The following is a 19,427-nucleotide window of genomic DNA, read 5'->3' as shown; positions in this document are numbered from 1 at the left end:
ACATCAGTGAATGTATACCATGTGTTTTGTTTTGTTTTGTTTTGTGATTGGGTTACCTCACTCAGGATGATATTTTCTAGTTCAATCCATTTGCCTATGAATTTCATGAAGTCATTGTTTTTGATAGCTGAGTATTGTGTAGATATACCACATTCTCTGTATTCATTCCTCTGTTGAAGGGCATCTGGGTTCTTTCCAGCTTCTGGCTATTATAAATAAGGCTGCTATGAACATAGTGGAGCATGTGTCCTTGTTGTATATTAGAGCACCATTTGGGTATATGACCAGGGGTGGTATAGCTGGGTCTTCAGGTAGTACAATGTCCAATGTACAAGAACCTCCAGACTTATTTCCAGCTTGCAATCCCACCAACAATGGAGGAGTGTTCCTCTTTCTCTACATCCTCACCAGCATCTGTTGTCTCCTGAGTTTTTTATCTTAGCCATTCTGACTGGTGTGAGGTAGAATCTCAGGGTTGTTTTGATTTGCATTTCTCTGATGACTAATGATGTTGAACATTTCTTTAAGTACTTTTCAGCCATTTGATACTCCTCAGTTGAGAATTCTTTGTTTCGCTCTGTACCCCTTTTTTAATAGGGTTATTTGGCTCTCTGGAGTCTAACTTCTTGAGTTCTTTGTATATTTTGGGTATTATCTCTCTATCAGATGTAGGATTGGTAACGATCTTTTCCCAATCTGTTAGTTGCTGATTTGTCCTAATGACAGTGTCCTTTGCCTTACAGAAGCTTTGCAGTTTTATGAGGTACCATTTATAGGTTCTTGATCTTAGAGTATAAGTCATTGCTAGTTTGTTAAGGAAAATTTCGCCAGTGCCCATGTGTTTGAGGCTCTTCCCCACTTTTTCTTCTATTAGTTTGAATGTATTTGGTTTGATGTGGAGGTCCTTAATCCAGTTAGATTTAAGCTTTGTACATGGTGATAAGAATGCGTCAATTTGCATTCTTCTACATGCTGACCTCCAGTTGAACCAGCACCATTTGCTGAAAATGCTATCTTTTTTCCATTGGATGGTTTTGGCTCCTTTGTCAAAAATCAAGTGACCATAGGTGTGTGGGTTCACTTCTGTGTCTTCGATTCTATTTCACTGATCTACCTGCCTGTCTTTGTACCAATACCATACACTTTTTTCACTATTGCTCTGTAATATTGCTTTAGGTCAGGGATGGTGATTCCCCCAGAAGCCCTTCTATTGTTGAGGATAGTTTCGATATCCTGAGTTTTTTGTTATTCCAAATGAATTTTCAAATTACTCCTTCTAACTCTATGAAGAATTAAGTTGGAATTTTGATGGGGATTGCATTGAATCTGTAGATTGCTTTTGGCAAAATGGCCATCTTTACTATATTGATCCTGATGATCCATGAGCATGGAAGATCTTTCTGTCTTCTGAGATCTTCCTCAATTTCTTTCTTCAGAGACTTGAAGTTCTTGTCATACAGATATTTCACTTGCTTGATTAAAGAAAGTCACACTGAAGTATTTTATGATATTTGTGACTATTGTGAAGGGTGTCATTTCTCTAATTTCTTTCTCAGCCTGTTTATCCTTCAAGTAGAGGAAGGCTATGGATTTGTTTGAGTAAATTTATACCCATCCATTTTCCTGAAGTTGCTTTTCAGGCTTAGTAGTTCTCTGGAGGAACTTGAAGATTTCTATTTTTAATCGAATTAGCATGTTACTGTTTCTTGTATCTGTTGAGGGACAGGCAAGCAGAAAGGATGGGAGGAAGGGAGAAAGACAACCATGAGGAAAGGGAGAAAGAGTCTTCAGTCTTTTCTTTCTTGATGCTCAGGAACCAGCAGAAATTAAAAAGGAGCTGAGCAGAGAGAGTGGCAAGAGGTTCAAGCCACCAGGAGCCACCAGGCACATAAAGTCCAGAAAGATGATCATCACACCTTTGCTTTTGAAGTTTTTTTCAGTTAAATAATTCCACCTGCCTGATTAGGTTTTGTCTTGAGAATGGTGCTTCCTCTCCAAGAAAATCTGCTGAGAACATAGACAAAAAGAGCATACTGCTATATTTCTGTGTCTTTCCTTTTTTATGTTGTATGAATGCATATTGACTGACTTGTTCCTTAGCAGGATGTTCCAGTTGCTCAGGATCACTTCAGCAGGAGTATGAACCAATGAGTAAGACCTTTGTGTGCTGATAAATATGAAGCAGTTGGATAGAGCTGCTTGCAACTGGGTGAAGACCTATGAGCATGGCATACTTTATGCTTCATTCGACCGGCTCATCCCAGTACTATTACATTTTATTTGCAAGTCAGGCTTTCAGTTGCCATAAAGAAAAAATGTGTGTGTTATTTATTTTGATATTTTAAAGTAGTACACATTTGCTTTTCCAGATTAAAGAATGAAACCTTGGGGCACTAAAACTATGCATAATTTAGCAATATGTTCACTAAATGTTTATTGAAGGTCTCATATATCACAGACCTGTGTGCAGTGCTAGGGATAGTATGGATGTAGGAAGAAAGAAGACCTAGGTGTGTACTTGTGTTGTGTGTGAAGGCCATCTAGACATTCACTCTAGTAGACGAGATCTACTGTTCAACTCTGATCTCATTCAGTTTCCTGTCTCATAATGCTGGGGCCATGGCAAAAACCCCTGAGGTAATCAGGCAACTAGCAAAGCATGGACAAGAACAGGGAGGGGAAGGACAGATAATTTGAACCCACATCAAAATAAAGCCTTCCTTATAAAAATAACGGGTCTAGAGAGATAGCCCATGGTTATGAGCAACTGTTACTCCAGCTGACCACCAGAATTTGGTTCTGAGCACTCACTTCCCCCTGCTGCCCTCTCCCGGTCTGTGAAGGCATCTGCAATCATGTCTACATGCAAATACATAACATAAATAAACTCTTTAAAAATTAATAATTGAAGGCTGGAGAGATGGCTCAGTGGTTAAGAGCACTGACTGCTCTTTCAAAAGTCCTGAGTATAATTCCAAGCAGTCACATGGTGACTTACAACCATCTGTAATGGGATCAGATGCCTCTTTCTGTTGTGTCTGATGACAGCATATTCATATACATAAAAATTAATAAATGATAGACTGTTTACTAAAAGAGACATTGAGGTCTGGAGACATATCTCAATGCTGGACTGTTGGCTTAGCATTTAAGGCTGTATGTTTTAGCAAGCATAGTACCACCATTACTTTAAACAAAGGCAAGGTGAAACAGACCCTGAACAAACATGGCAACAGTTCTGTATTCTTTGATACAAAAATGGCTGATATATCTAGTCATACAGCACAGTATGAAACTTCTGGGCCAAACAAGATAATTAGAGAATAGTAGTGGTAAAACGTATGAAGACAGTTTTCCAAATCACAATGATTAGCTTCAGCAATAATCCACAAAATGGAGATTGTATATTCATGTCTGAACCACCAGTCCACAATTTGTAGTTTGCCATAAGTCACTGTACTCGAATCACAAAATAGTTTGCTTATATTCTCATTTCACAATACAATATTTTGTTATAACTGAAAGTCCTATATATAAAAAAATTGCAAAACTCCGCAGCCAGGAGCTACAATTTAGCACGCTTCTTACTGAGTACCCAGTACTTAGCACTGTGCCTGTTGATCTTGATCATGTATCTGCCACCCAACATTTGTGAACATGCCTCCTTTATTTTAAAATGGCTTATTTGGGGCTGAAGAGATGGCTCAGCAGTTGAGAGCATTGACTGCTCTTCCAGGGGTCCTGAATTTAGTTCCCGGCAACCACATAGTGACTCACAACCACCTGTAATGGGATCTGATGGCCTCTTCTGGTTTGTCTGAAGACAATGACAGTGTATTCACATTCATAAATCATTAAATAAGTAAATACATGAATAAATACATAAATAAATAAATCTTTTAAAAAAATGATTTACCTAACAAAGTCCTACCTTTCTATAAAACTTTTCCAGCCCTCTTTGTAACTAAGATAGAGGTCCCACTTATCACATGTACTTAAAAGAGACTTCTGTTTTGAAGTACAATCCAAGGCAGTAGGATTTTCTCCTAGTCTAGTTTTTCTACCAAAGGCAACAATGGAAGCCTAGGGTTTTAGCTCCTCTTCCAGATCCGAGTTTCATTACACATTTGTATTGCATTACAATCATTAGTACCATTAGATTTTAATCTGTTGTAATGGGTAACACCCAAGTCTTCTAACCAATACACAAAGAATTGTATCAAACACAGTGGTTCTCAGACCTTTTGGGAGTCAAACAAGGGGTTACTAAGGGGTTGCCCGAGACCATCAGAAACAAAGATATTTATATCATAATTCATGACAGTAGCAAACTTACAGTTATGAAATAACAACAAAATAATTATATGGGGGGTTACCATAACATGAGGAACTCTATTAAAGGGTCACAACATTATGAAGGTAGAGAACCACTGTAATAGAAGCTACATTCCTATTCACACAAAGTAAAAACACAGGGCAGTTAGCATGAGCAGACCACTCCCCATGAGAGATGATTTAGGGATCTAGGCATCTTTCATCTTTTGGCTCTACCATAGGAACTATGTGACTTTCCAAGTGCTGATCCCACCTGGATTCTACCAGAAGGCAAAGGGGCATGGGGTAATCACACTGAGGGGCTTATGTGAAGACCTGGATGTGAGACTTGTCAGTTTGTCCTTAGTCTGTTGCCACTCAACTGTGTGGCTGCGTCTAATACCAACAGAGCCCAGCTTTCTCCAGGCGAGAGGTATCAGGAAGTCCTGGTTAAGTCTATACCTTGTGTCCTTCTTCCTCAGAATCACCAGCAAGCACTAAGTCAACATAATAACCAAGCACAAATCACAGACAGATGTGGCTTTAGTTTGCATTTCTTTTCTTACTTGGCTTTCCTGTGCTCCCCCTGCCCCCCATAAGTTTTTGTGTTGGGGAGGGCATGCGTATTCACTGCACAGTTATTTCTGAATTCTTTACTTAAATTGCTTTTACCTTCAGGCTGCCTTTGTGTCAATTTGAAAGGGAAAGTGCTCAGCAGGCAGCCTGAGAGCCACATGCTGGCACCTGGAAGACTCAGAAGCTTCAAATCATCGCTTCCTGACCACCCCCAGGCTAATGAAAGAAATGTCTTTTTATTTTCCCTGCATCTCTTGGACTAGGTGCTTTGTCAGCAACCAGGGAGAGCTGGGCGTATGATTCAGGTGCCAGGGATCTCCAGAGCCCCGACTTGCAGAGCCAGCTGCCCCTCCAGAAGCTGCTGGAGTATGGTGAAAGCTCTTTGCCTCAGCAGGCTGTGCTCCACAAGCTTCTCACGCAGTCCCCGAATTTTGGCACTTCTACAGGCGGAAGCTATCTAGAGCTGGCCAGTACCGTGAGTACTTCTCTGTTCACTGAACACGTTTTCTGACCTGTCTGAATTCCAATACCAATATTTTAATATTAAGCTCCAAGGGGTATACTGAGTATTGTCTTTTCTTTCGAGCTAAATATTGTACTATTTCAATTGCTGCTGGTATTGTTGAGCATTCCGCAGTTTTTAGTACTTAAGGGCTTAGGAACTTCCGTTCCTGCTATAACAATAGAGCAGGCTTCTAAATGGTGTTTTGATTAACTCTTTCTTGTAGAGTCTGATTTACTCAAGTCTACCACAGCTCTTCTATAACACTCCTGTGGTACCAGACATTATAGACCAACACAATTCTTTCTGTTTCTGAATTTGGACATTACTCCTTTGGAAAAAAGGAAAGAAAACATGTTTCATTGGAAGTTTGATTAATGTTCAGGCTTATACTTTTAAGGTTATTTCCATGGGAAAACTTAGTAGTAATCAATGCTGACTGTCTTGGGGAAAGAATTATTGGCTTCCTTAAGTCAGAGTTGAGGGATGAGGGTGTGTGGTTGATGACTGTCTCCCTTTCAGAGACATACTGAGATTATTATCTAAATTCTGTGGGAGTTTCCTCCCTCCCCTCTCCCCTCCTTCTCTCCTTTACTCCTTCCCTCCTTCCTTCTTCCCTCTTTCCCTCCTTCCCTCCCTCCCTTCTAACCTCCCTCCACCCCCTTCCTGGCTCTTAAAATTTAAGTTTGAACAGATGATAGCACGTTTATAACCGTGATGCCCAGTTTGCTCTGATAAAGGCTGCAGACTCATAAGGACATGTTATAGCATATTTTCTAGTCATATGTTTTGGAGGGAGATGTTTGAAAAAGTTAATAATCATAAGACTCTTGAAATAATGAAAATGCAAAAATTATAGAAACCCTTAATGACATTCTACAAAATTCCTGACCAGTATTTGTCAAAACCACTAAGGTTATTAAAACCAAGGAAAGTCTGGGAGGAGAAACTTTTGGTCTACAAAGGTATAACCTAAATACAACATCATTCCTTTGGTGAGATTCTGGATAATAAAAATCTAAGGAGACCCAGGGAATATACTCTCATTGATAGATAATGTTGCATCCTGAACTGTGACAAAGATCATCAAATAAATAATATAACATGATAATAAATGAGTCAAACTTGGAACGCTACTTTGGAACTTTTCTATAAGTCTAAAGCTGTTCACAAAGTTAAAATGTTTTTAAAATTTAAAATATGAAGAGCACCTGTACATACAATCCTTTTCTGGACATGATTATGTCTCTAAGGCCTGTCAAATCATCTGTGGTTATTGTACTATTTCTTCTTGACCACCCTTCAAGGACAACCTTATACAGTTTGAACAATGAATATAACTATTGTACCTGTTTCCTCTGTGTTCAATAGACCAGGAAATTGGTGGTAAATATGTCTGGCATGGGTCTAAATTTAGCTATGCATGTTACAATCACTTCCAGCAGACTGAGTCTTCCCTATACTACATCAACTGAGCTTTGTAGCTCATCAACAATCTTTGTAGCTCAAAGATTACCCTGTACTTCTGATCCCACTGCCTCCACCCCCTGAATTCTAAGACTGTTGGCACTTACCATCATGCCTGGGCTATACAGTGCTGGGAATTCAACCCATGATAGTGTACAGGCTAAGCAAGCACTCTAGCAATTGAGCTACAATCCCTAACCCCTGATGTCATTTTCAAGATAGTTAATGCCATAGCAATATAGATGACTTTAAAATCATTATACATTATACACTGTGGAACACCATAGGAGCTTTCTATTTCAAAGTGGATCTGCAGTACCTGGCTTTCCAGCAACATCCTGAGTGGACTCCTATGGTCCTATCTCTCCTTAGCAGAAGCAGGTACAATCTCCAGGTTTCATCTGGCTGGGTCTTCTGAGTTTTGTGATCAAAGGACTCAAGATAATGAGTTCTTATATGCTTCATACATTTCCCCTCCCTGAGTGGATGGTGCTTAAGATTGTCTCAGCAGATGCTAGCTTGATAAAGTCTCCCTTAAATGCCAGGTTTGTGTGGTGCCATTTCTCTTGACATGTGAACCTACATGTTCATAACAGATCAAAAAATGGAAACCACCAAAGGCCAACCACTGGGGTTACTTACAGGAATATAAGTGAGAAGATATACAGGAGCAGAAATAACTCAAAGACAGCTTCATCAACCAAAGCCCACCCCAATGTGAGTGGCAGCATCCAAAAGCTGGAAACCTGTGTTTACTATATAGCCTACAGACAACTCATTGGTTTGTAGACTCTCTCTTTTAGGCAGCTCCAGTGGTCTGAGTCTCTTCTCAGTCACTCAGCTGATTTCTGCAAAAGGCAGCCCTGTTGGTTAGAGAGTTTCTTTCAGAGTCTTTACAGTGTATATAAGATTGGGGAGAGAGGGATCTTGAAAATCTGGTCAGTTTTGGGAACATCCTGAAGTTTTTGAATTGAGTACTTCCTGAGTGATAGCAAGCTTTCTAGCTGGATAGAATCTTTTGCTTCCTCTGGAAAATTTTGTTTTAATGAGTTTCCTTCCAAGACAGATGGTTTTATCACGGAGGAAATTCTTATGCAATACCAGGCACTCAGCTCCTATAATAGCAGTTAGTGTACTTCAGCTTATAGACCTTTCTGTTTGTCTATGGCTATCAAAACCTGTGAAAGATAACCGTGATATGTGTTGGCAGATAATCATTGTAACACACTGAACAAGTTAGAAGTGATTCAATAGCACAAGTATTTAACAAGTACACATATGACCAAATAAATAAATAAAACTGAACATACTAAAGGTCATCCTTTGTGAGAACCTGTATAAATACAGACACTGAAGTGCTATGATGGCCATATATTCTCACAGAGAGGAAAACAGAAAATTTTAACTAAGGTTGAACCTTATTATGTGTTTAAACCTTGGTACAGGAGGTTGAGCTCCCAATTTTCCACTCCTTCCTATGTCCACATCATTTCTGATGCAACTTTGGAGTCTTCTTGTCCCATGAGAAATAATAGTCATTGTGTCAACCATTGAATTTGTGGAGGGGGGTTCATTACGCAGCCACCATTTTTTTCTGAGACTGCTCACAGGGATCCACGATCCCAGTTTGAGAAATAGCCTTGTGTGTGGTCAGAGAAAGCAAAATAGCCTCTTGAATTGCCATGCTCAAGCAATCCCTGTATTTATAAAGTCATATTAAAAGTAATTTATGTTCCTTCTAAAACAAAGTCCTGAACTAATAAAATTAAGTTGTGTTTAAAAACAGCTAGAAGCAAAAGACATTGGTCAGCATCCAACTTGGAGATGGAAAACACACAGTAATTCACTCAGGGGAAGGCTAATATAAGCAATATTAATGAGTAGCATAGCATGGTCACAAATGGAGAAAGAAAGCTCTAGTAAGTTCACGAATAACACAGGGAAAGAGCAGCACCATATCTCAGCCAGTCAAGAAACACATTTGGAAGCAGGTTCTCACACTGCCAGGGGCTGATTCAACCTTTGAGGGGATCATGGTACCCACTGGGCAATATAAAAGTTCCTGGTAGGATGGACAAACAGATGAGCAGCCCTCTAGAGTACCAACCCAACTTGCTGGGATGCCATCCATCCTTGAGGAACATCCTCAATACTTGCTAAACATCACTAAGATGCTGACTCCAGAATAGCAGTGAAATTCCTTAGAAAGACTGCTTAAATGACAAAACTCTTTCCAAGAATGAACAGCCCAGATGTCCTGCAATGCTGGTCTCCACAGGAGAGAGCACAATGAGGTTGGGATTTCTAGCTTCATTCAGTGTCCCTTTAGCATTCTCTATTGCCAGAGAAGCAAATTTTGCAGTTCCCTCCATAGTATGAAACAGGAGAAAGAAGGGTAAATCGGAGGTAAGAGGGAGAAAGCCATACCTGGCATAGGCTTGTTTTCATCATTGGGAAACTTCTGGGAGATTCATACACAGCATTTTACTTTCTAAGTCCCACAGCCTCTCAATACTGTTACAATGGCAGTTAAGTTTTGGCATGAGTTCTGAGATATTCAAGCCAAAGCAGGTACCAAGTACAGGAGCAGAACAAAACGATGCTGTTAACAGGCAGTTGCATGGAAGAGGCAGGGTGGCACAAATGATTTAGGACACAAGTGATTAATCATAAGGGACATACTTCACACAAATGTAGAAGCTAGCCAAGGACTCAGAAAATCTTAAAGAGGAAATCCAGTAGATCTGTAGTGCTATAAGCCTGGTACACCAGGTTGTTAAGGAGCAGATTAGCAACAATCAAGGTAAATTGCCCTGTGCTCGGCACCTGCTTTGGTGTGAATTTTTTCTCCAAAACTCATGCAGAAATTTAATTGCCATGATAACAATATTAAAAGTGAGGAGCTTTAAAAGATAATTGGGCTCCAAGGGATCCACCTTTGGAGGCAGAATCAGTGCCATATTAAAAAAAAAAAAGGAAAGCGTGCCAAGCGTCATGGTGCACACCTTTAATCTCAGCACGCAGGAGACAGAGGAAGGTGTCCAAGCTATCCAGGTCTACATAGCAAGCTCCAGACCAGCCAAGGCTACATAGTGATACCCTGTTTCAAAAGCCAAAATTATACACACACACACGGATATATATATATATATATATATATATATATGCGGGTATGTATGTATATATATATAATTATAAATTATATATACACACATACACACATGTGGGTGGATAGATAGATAGATAGATAGATAGATAGATAGATAGATAGATAGATAGATAGATAGATAGTTGGAAGAGTGTGCCTACCCCTTGCAATAAAGAAAAAAACATTGTCAAATGCTGGCATTTGATATTGGACTTCCCAGCCTTGAAAGTACTTATGCACTTATGAGTGCGTAAGTGTCTGTTTATTATAAGTTACCAATCATCCAGTATTCTGTGATTCTGTGATATCCCCACAAAGTAGACTAAGACTGAGTCTCAAAACAGGTATCAAGGGTGACTTCTTTATGCCTAACTTTTGAATTTCACAAAAGATCTCTCTCTCTCCAGTATGACTGTGCAGAACAACCCGGGGAAGAAAGTGCTATGAAGCTTGTTTCTTCTTAGTTGAATGGGTGTGGTTCTGAAGTACTACAGAATGACAGCCACAAGGAACAGTGAGAGTCTGGTAAAGCAGGAAGGTGAGAAGAAAATGCCTAGTCTCTGAAAATGTTTCTCCAAAGATTTGTAACTACCCAGTAATGTTAAAGTTTTGAAACAGTGATATACTTAAGGACTATGATACATAAAACATGATATTTTATAGGTAGAACACCAATAAACTTTTGAACAAAATATAAATTTCTGTGTACATTGTTTCAGCCATAATGTCATTGAAATGGCCTTAGCTTTGGCATGTTCACTAATAAAAGAACTAATTGATGTGAATTAAAATCGCACTTTAAAAGAAACCATACACATGATATGAAGTGTTTAAATGAAACAATTCAATGGGAAGCAACAGCCATGACTTTTCTCTTTATTTCTCCTCACAAGTTGTATGTATGTATGTATGTATGTATGTATGTATGTATGTATGTGTATTCTTTTTAGTTAGTGATGTTATGTCCTTGGATTGTTTTTAAGATAGGGACATTTTTACTTTTCCTTCATTGGTTTTAAGATGCTCTGATCATCAAGGAGTTGCCAAACCTGGGGTTAACATCTTGAAGTCTCTGGCCTAGAGGACTTGTGTGAGCTTTGTGGCCATTAGCACCCTATTCTGGGCACTCTTCAGCTGCAAATAAATTCTTCAGCACAACTTGTAACCCTTCAGATTTTTGGGAAATGGAATAATAAGTACAAAAGGGGGGATGGAGATTTGTTTTGTTTTGAGAAAACGGCCAAGGAACAATCTAGACATTTCAAAAACTTTGTCCCTTCTAAATGATTGAGATTGATTTTTCTTTTTGTAGGATTTGCTCCCATTTGAGTTCTCATTTATCAGACACAGCAGCTATCAATGAAGAAATATATCATGTTATGTTTCCCCATAGTTTCCAATGATGGCTCAAAACGCTAAGCTGGCCTCCTTTGCAGATGAAGAGAGCTCTGTCCTTCTAGGCTGCTCAAGTCTGCCTTCCTCTAGCTTGCACAATTACGCTTTAATTTTGTCTACTTCCTTTTAATTTTTTTCTATATTTGCTTATTTTGTATGTTGGTATGCATGTATTGTGCGCATGCACAATGGAAGGTGCACATATCCTGGAACATTTGAGCACTTCTCTCCTTCCACCTGGTGAGTCCCAGGGATCGAACTGTGATCCATAGGCTTAGCAGCACACACCTCTAAGACTATCTCATAAGAACAATTTTACTATTCTTGACATTTAATTTTGTACACTTTTTAAAAAAAAGGATTTACATTTTTAAAAGAAGAAAAGGTTTTTGTGAGTGATGTGGGTTAAGTTGTATAAATTTTAAAAGCCAACAGGGCTGAACAGATAGCTTGGCAGTTGAAGAGAGCACAATGCTCTTGCAGGGGATCCAAGTTCAGTTCCCAGCACTCTTATGAAACAGCGCACAGCTGCAGATAATTCTAGCTCAAAGTGATCTGACATCCTGGCCTGGCTTTAGTGGGGATCTGTACTCATGCACGCACGCACATACACACGCACGCACACATGTGCACTCACACTCAAAATTTAAAATAAGAGAAATAAATGAAAGTCAACAAAGCATTTCCCTAGCATGCATAAGGTCCTGAATGTGATCTCCAGCACTGTATTAAACAAACCAAAGATATTGAGTGACCAAATTTTGTTACTCGATGACTCCCAACAGTCAGACTCTATAGAGCCTTTTCTTTCATCCTGATAACATACCTGGGAATGAGAAGTTAAAATAGAACTGTGTCTATGTGAGTTCTATTTATAGATATGGCTCCTGGTAGGGAACCATGCTCCAGTGGAAAGCCCCATATCTAGGAATGTATGGGCCACAGGAATTAGACTTGGGAGAGTTATGAAAAATAAAAGCAGGAACAAGGGGAGTGGATCTGGGAGGGGGTATGAACAAAATATATTGTAGGCCTACATTAAATTTTCAAATAATAAAAATCTTATATTTAACAATAAATAAACAAATGAGATCTGTGTTGTTATAATCTGTCACATGCTCCTATGTTTTGAAAAGCCATTTATTAGCTGAGCTTCGCTGAGTATAACTTTCTGACTTCTGCCACTTTGAAGACAACTTTGCAGGCTTCAGTGTGAGAAACAATTCCTATTCTTATGGGGACACTCTTATTTTTGCTTCAACCTGTAGTGAGAATTTTGGTTTCTTTAAAAAAAGGAAACACAGAAATGTCGGAGGAATATGGCTTTGTTTTAATTCCAGGTATGATCCCAGTTGCTTTAGATTGTCCACAGCAGCTGACTATGATTTGCCTCATGCTGTAGCATGGGTGTGATTTTGACAGCTGTAAATAGTTTTTAGAAGTGTATGACATTTGGAATTTTGGGGACTTTTGAAAGGGTATATAAATGCTAGAGCCCCAGGAGGATCTGTGGTGGCGGCCATTGCTGATGGCTGCTGTTTTAGTTTGTCAAGTGGTCATGAGCAAAGAAATGAGAAAATAAATTGGATATCCTACATCAAAGATCATACTTGCCCCATGGTACTCTACACCCCTAATCAGCAGGAAGTCATCTAGCAATACCACCACCACCTTTCTCCTCTAGCCTTCTTTCTCTCCTACCTAGTGTTGGGGAATTGGGAAGGTAGAATAGAGGTAGAAAAGAGTGGTAGAAAAAGGAATCCATAAAGTAGCCAAAACTCTGACTACATTAAAAATTTCATGAACTTTATATGCTCTTTGGTTTGTTTTCCCTTTCTTTCACTTCAGTTGTAGGATACTCAGGGACACACACAAGAGAGAGAGATGGGGAGTGGTATATAAAGCTACCAATGTTTGAAAGTAAAATAAAAATAACATAACAGTGGGCACCTTTTCTTTTTTTTATTTTTATTTATTTATTTTTTTTATTAACTTGAGTATTTCTTATATACATTTCGAGTGTTATTCCCTTTCCCGGTTTCCGGGCAAACATCCCCCTCCCCCCTCCCCTTCCTTATGGGTGTTCCCCTCCCAACCCTCCCCCCATTGCCGCCCTCCCCCCATAGACTAGTTCACTGGGGGTTCAGTCTTAGCAGGACCCAGGGCTTCCCCTTCCACTGGTGCTCTTACTAGGATATTCATTGCTACCTATGGGGTCAGAGTCCAGGGTCAGTCCATGTATAGTCTTTAGGTAGTGGCTTAGTCCCTGGAAGCTCTGGTTGCTTGGCATTGTTGTACTTTTGGGGTCTCGAGCCCCTTCAAGCTCTTCCAGTTCTTTCTCTGATTCCTTCAATAGGGGACCTATTCTCAGTTCAGTGGTTTGCTGCTGGCATTCGCCTCTGTATTTGCTGTATTCTGGCTGTGTCTCTCAGGAGCGATCTACATCCGGCTCCTGTCGGTCTGCACTTCTTTGCTTCATCCATCTTGTCTAATAGGGTGGCTGTATATGTATGGGCCAAATGTGGGGCAGGCTCTGAATGGGTGTTCCTTCAGTCTCTGTTTTAATCTTTGCCTCTCCCTTCCCTGCCAAGGGTATTCTTTTTCCTCATTTAAAGAAGGAGTGAAGCATTCACATTTTGATCATCCGTCTTGAGTTTCGTTTGTTCTAGGCATATAGGGTAATTCAAGCATTTGGGCTAATAGCCACTTATCAATGAGTGCATACCATGTATGTCTTTCTGTGATTGGGTTAGCTCACTCAGGATGATATTTTCCAGTTCCAACCATTTGCCTACGAATTTCATAAACTTGTTGTTTTTGATAGCTGAGTAATATTCCATTGTGTAGATGTACCACATTTTCTGTATCCATTCCTCTGTTGAAGGGCATCTGGGTTCTTTCCAGCTTCTGGCTATTATAAATAAGGCTGCGATGAACATAGTGGAGCACGTGTCTCTTTTATATGTTGGGGCATCTTTTGGGTATATGCCCAAGAGAGGTATAGCTGGATCCTCAGGCAGTTCAATGTCCAATTTTCTGAGGAACCTCCAGACTGATTTCCAGAATGGTTTTACCAGTCTGCAATCAGTGGGCACCTTTTCAAGCCACATTAAAGCTGTGAAAGGTCATCCAGTGTTGTGGTTTTGAATATGTTTGGACCATAGAATGGCACTATTTGGAGATGTGGCTTTGTTGGAGTAGGTGTGTCACTATGGGCACATGCTTTCAGATCCTCATCCTAGCTTCCTGGAAGCCAGTCTTCTCTTAGTTGCCTTCAGATGAAAATGTAGAAATCTTAGTTTCTCCTGTACCACACTTGCCTGGACATTGCCATGCTCCTGCCTTGATAATAGACTGAACCTCTGAGCCTATAAGGCAGCTCCAATTAAATGTTGACTTTACAAGAGTTGCCTTGGTCATGGTGTCTGTTCACAGCAGTAAAACCCTCACTAAGACATCCAGTCATAGTTTGGTTTGTCTTGGGAGTCTCTGTTTACTAGGATACAGACTGTGAATACAGATGTTCATTTGCATTATATATTGATACATTATTAATGACTTTGATTTGATCAGGATGTAAACTATAGTTTGGCCCTCAGGAATTAAAAGCCCCACAATCTAGCAGCCATTTTGTAAATAACTCTGCAATTTGTTATTTTAATTTTAATAAGTTCAGGTATATAGCCGTTGCCATTTTCCCCAAGAATCCACATGAGAAGTGAAAACTACTTATTTGGATACTTACATGCCATCTGAGAATGCAGAGGTGGTTTACTGGGGTATATTTAATCCTTCATACTGATCGAGTTAGTAAAATCTTCATGAGTACATTTAACAAATGAAAAGCTCTGCAGATCCTTCCTAGTATCTCAAGTTTTTTTCATATATGGGAAAAAACACTCTCTGCTTAAATTCTTACTCTCTTACCCTCCTCATCATCAGGTGTTCAGTGATGACCTTGCCTGCTTCCTTCACTTCTGGTTCAGAGAGCTTGACTTTCTCTCTTCCTCTTATCCATCTCCCTCTTCCTGGCAGTGGCTGAGATTTATTTACAGCTTCCTGTCCTGTTATTTTTCTCTCAAACTCCAGTAAAATTGCTCTTGGGTTTTTTTTTAAATTATGTTGCTAGCATAAATTTGACATTTTATGCTCTAACATCTTGTGGACATTATAATACTTTGAAGGGAAGAACATTAAATCTAGTAACAAGCCTTCTTTTTCCCTTTTTACTTTTTTGTTGCTGTTTTCTTTTTTCCCTTCTAGGGGATTTGCAAAGGCCTCTCTTGATGTATGTGAACATGGAGGTGTTCTTGAATGATTACTGCTTTATTATTTGCATAAATCTAGAGTGTAGGCTGTAGTGATTGTTATTACTGGACAGGTTCTTGGTTCCTGGTTACCTAGTTGAACTTGCTTTGGCCTTATTCCCTTTGCCATGACTCAGCTCCTGTTTCTTCCTTGTAACAAATGAAAGAAGTGACTAGGTAAAGGGGTGGCAGAAAACTCCCTTCTTTCCCTCTGGCCACTGAGTCAGGCTCTGGAGGTAGAACATGGCTGTCCTCAATTGGCAACAAATTCACAAAGGGCATACATGCCATTCTCACAGCCACCAGGCACCTGTGTGGCCATTTCATGCTCCTGGGTGGCAGTGGCTCTCAGACATATTACGAGTTGCTTCTCTCCTACCATATGGGTTCAGAGATCAAACTCAGGTTGTCAGGATTGGTAATAAGAGCCTGCACCATACACTGGTCCAGAAATGTATTATTTTTCCACTCCACATTTATTCTCATAAAATATGATTTTGTGGGCCAATCACATTTTGAAAGATTGAGATTTATTGACTCTCCCAGTGTCACCATCATTTCATCAATGAAAGGTACTTGTTTGCACCACACGTAGGTAGGGTCGAGTATTAAGTTTCTATCTGTATAAGTCAATGAATAAAAACTCAAATTTAATTTCATGGAAATCCTATTTTTGCTTCTCACATTTCTTCATTAATGGAAAGAAGTCCCTCCACGAGTGCCAGGATGTGTACTTCCGTGATACACTCTGCACTTTCAGCACTACAGAAAAGTAATTTAAGTTTTTCTTAAACTCTGTGTTCCAATAATGTAGCAGTAATAATATTTTCCCCATAATCATGACAAGAATTAAACTGAACAGTGCACAGAAAGGGCATAATATAATTCTTTGTGAAAGACTGTGTGCCAAGAGCAATGATGGTATTCCAACAATGCTATGCTACTGATTTTTTTCCAATCTTATTAGAAAAAAATCTTGATGTTTTTGAGTAGATAAAGATGGAACAACATTTAAAGATGGAAATCAGAAAGTTACTGAAGTAGGTTCTAAGATTTGTAATAATGCCTACCAGTCACCTTTTTATGGGTGAGAGGCTGCAATTGAAAACGATATTCATTTTTTTACATGGAGAATTCATGTGGAAAAACCAGTCATGAAAGAAGGCAATAATTTTAGTTAACAGATGAAAGACTCTGCAATATGTGGCATGTCATTTGAGCTCACTGAGAAGAAGCTGGCTTTGAAAGTCATATTGTCTCTCCTCCCTCTTCAAACCTAAGCATATTTGTCTCAAAGTGTCTTCCAAGGCCCCTGGTCAAGGGATAGGCTGAACCCCTTGACCCTATGACAGGGAGGGAAGAAAAAGGGTAAGGCATTGTGTCCTGCAGATGACTAGAAGGCAAGCCATTTCCTGCAGAGATTACTTATTTCAGAATGAAATTGTGTCTACAGGGGGAAAAGAGACGCTAGAAACTCAGTCAGGAGATGCTCCTCTGTGAATAGAAAGTGTATTAGAAACTCCAGCTAACCACCTCAGCTACTTTGGTCGGCTTCTGCTGCATGTTGCAAGCACCTAATTTAATGTCATCCTGTTGGTATCAGTTCTTTTGTTTGGATGCTTCATCTGAGGGAATTTTGCCCAGGACACTATCAAGATACCCATTTGACGGCGAATGGGACATCCCTAGTTGGTTTCTGCTGGGTGTTTTGAGCACTCAACATGATGATGTTTTACTATCTGCTGCCTTTATCTGCCACTTCCCATTTGGCTTGCTATATACTCAGTAAGATCACTCATTCAGAACTGAAAGGGTGACCACCATAGATCATTGTCCCCTGGTTTAGAACAAGGCCATTGAAAACAAAACAAAACAAAACAAAACAATAGACTGTCTGAGCCTGCCATTTCAGGAACCAGATTATGAGGGCCTAGAGCAAAACCTTTGCTGAAGTTCACTTGGACAGAAGGAGAACCCTATACTAGGGCAGATTTGGAGGTGACCACTACCCTGGCACACGTTAGTTATGAAATACAGTAAGTACCTTTTCCCATTTGCTAACTTGTTAGTCTGAAAAAGGAGAATACATTTTGGGGTCAGTGAATTGGCTCAGAGGGGAAGGGTACTTGTCATGAAACCTGACAACCTGAGCTTTACCTCTGAATCCATATGGTAGGAGAGAACCAACTCCCACAAATTGTCCTCCACACATCATGGAACACACACTGACTACAAACAAGTGTTAGTGGTTTTCTTTTTTTTAAGTCCATGTTGAAGACCTTATAGGAAAACTAACACTGATAACTAGTGAGGTGGGTAGTTATTAAATGTCCTGGTTTTTTATTGTTGTTATTGTTTTTATTTTCAAAACAGGGTTTCTTTATGTAGCCCTGGCTGTCTTGGGAACTCAATGTGGAAACCAGGCTGCCTCAAACTCAGAGATGCACCTGGCTCTGCCTCTTGAGTGCTGGGATTAAAGATGTTCACCATCACCAACTGGCCTAAATGTCCTTATGATGACAGTTCCCATTAGTTTTGAGGGTGTTTTGCTGGGCAGTTCCACAGAGCATCACTCTTCCTGTCTTTGGGATAACCATCTCTGACAAAAGGATGCTGAGTGTTTTGAGTACACACAGGAGGGCAGTGGTCCCATTTCTAGACACCTGATAGTATCCAGATCTCTGCATTTCTGTCTTTCATTTCATGTTGTGCAGAGGAAGGGAGTTTCCTACACACAAAACAAATGATACTTGTGTCTAGAGTGTGGCTTGGTGGCAACCTGTCTGTCATTGCTGTGGTTTCTTCTCCATCTTTCTTCCAATAACTTATCTGAATGGATCTTTAATCATGGGGATATTACTAACTTTTTCATTTTGAAATAGGGTCTCACTATGTAGTGCTAGCTAGCCTGGAACTTGCTAAAGAGCTCTGAGGTTAAAGGCACTTAACAGCACTCTGGATAGTATTAAAACTTAGTGACACTTTTTTTTAAAAAAAAAGAAAAGGCAGAGAAGAAAGGATTGTACATTCTCAACCTAGTATAATAGTGTTTGCTAGCTTCATGTTTTTGTATCTGAAAATACATCTGTGGAATAAGAATGGCGGGTAAGAAAGTAGGGTCTTTTTGTGTTTGCTTGAGCTTCTAACTCTGCAGAACTGTTTCTTCTCTATGCTAACATAGGAAAACCCTGCTTCTGTTCACTGTTTCACCACCCCTTTCCTCTCATCATAAATAGCAGGAAGCCCAGCTTGCTGGAGCAGGAGTAAGCTAATTTATCGTTAAAAGAGTGGGCATAGAAAAATGTGGCTAGGGCTGGAGAGGTGGCTCAGTGGTTAAGAGCACTGACTGCTCTTCCAGAGGTCCTGAGTTCAATTCCCAGCAACCACATGGTGGCTCACAACCATCTGTAATGAGATCGGACGCCCTCTTCTGGTGCATCTGAAGACAGTTACAGTGTACTCATATATAATAAATAAATAAATCTAAAAAAAAAAAAAAGAAAAGAAAAATGGGGCTAGGGACAGTTAAACCCCCAGCCCATATGTTTTCAGAGAGAGGAGAGGAGGAGAGGGAGAGGGAGAGGGAGAGGGAGAGGGAGAGGGAGAGGGAGAGGGAGAGGGAGAGGGAGAGGGAGAGGGAGAGGGAGAGGGAGAGGGAGAGGGAGAGGGAGAGGGAGAGGGAGAAACAAATTATGTCTGCCTTTGATAGACAGAGGGA

At 39.9% G+C, this 19,427-nt stretch overlaps 2 protein-coding genes across 6 annotated transcripts in view; one reads left to right on the top strand and one right to left on the bottom strand.

The window, feature by feature from the left end:
* Nucleotides 1–19,427, top strand: part of Mcc (MCC regulator of WNT signaling pathway) — a 472,630-nt gene that overhangs the window by 120,651 nt on the left and 332,552 nt on the right. For all 4 annotated transcript variants that reach the window (XM_087592843.1, XM_087592842.1, XM_087592841.1 and 1 more), the window contains one exon: nucleotides 5,154–5,365. In XM_087592843.1, the coding sequence (XP_087448969.1) occupies nucleotides 5,154–5,365 (212 nt within the window). The remainder of the gene's footprint in view (nucleotides 1–5,153; nucleotides 5,366–19,427) is intronic.
* LOC147999768 (uncharacterized) overlaps nucleotides 1–19,427 on the bottom strand; it is a 173,773-nt gene that overhangs the window by 100,727 nt on the left and 53,619 nt on the right. The window lies entirely within an intron of this gene.

This window comes from Rattus norvegicus, chromosome 18 (genome assembly GCF_021556685.1).
Source record: "Rattus norvegicus strain SHRSP/BbbUtx chromosome 18, alternate assembly SHRSP_T2T, whole genome shotgun sequence".
Taxonomy (NCBI): domain Eukaryota; kingdom Metazoa; phylum Chordata; class Mammalia; order Rodentia; family Muridae; genus Rattus; species Rattus norvegicus.
The sequence above is the reverse complement of the archived record's forward strand: the minus strand, read 5'-3'. Positions and strand labels throughout refer to the sequence as shown.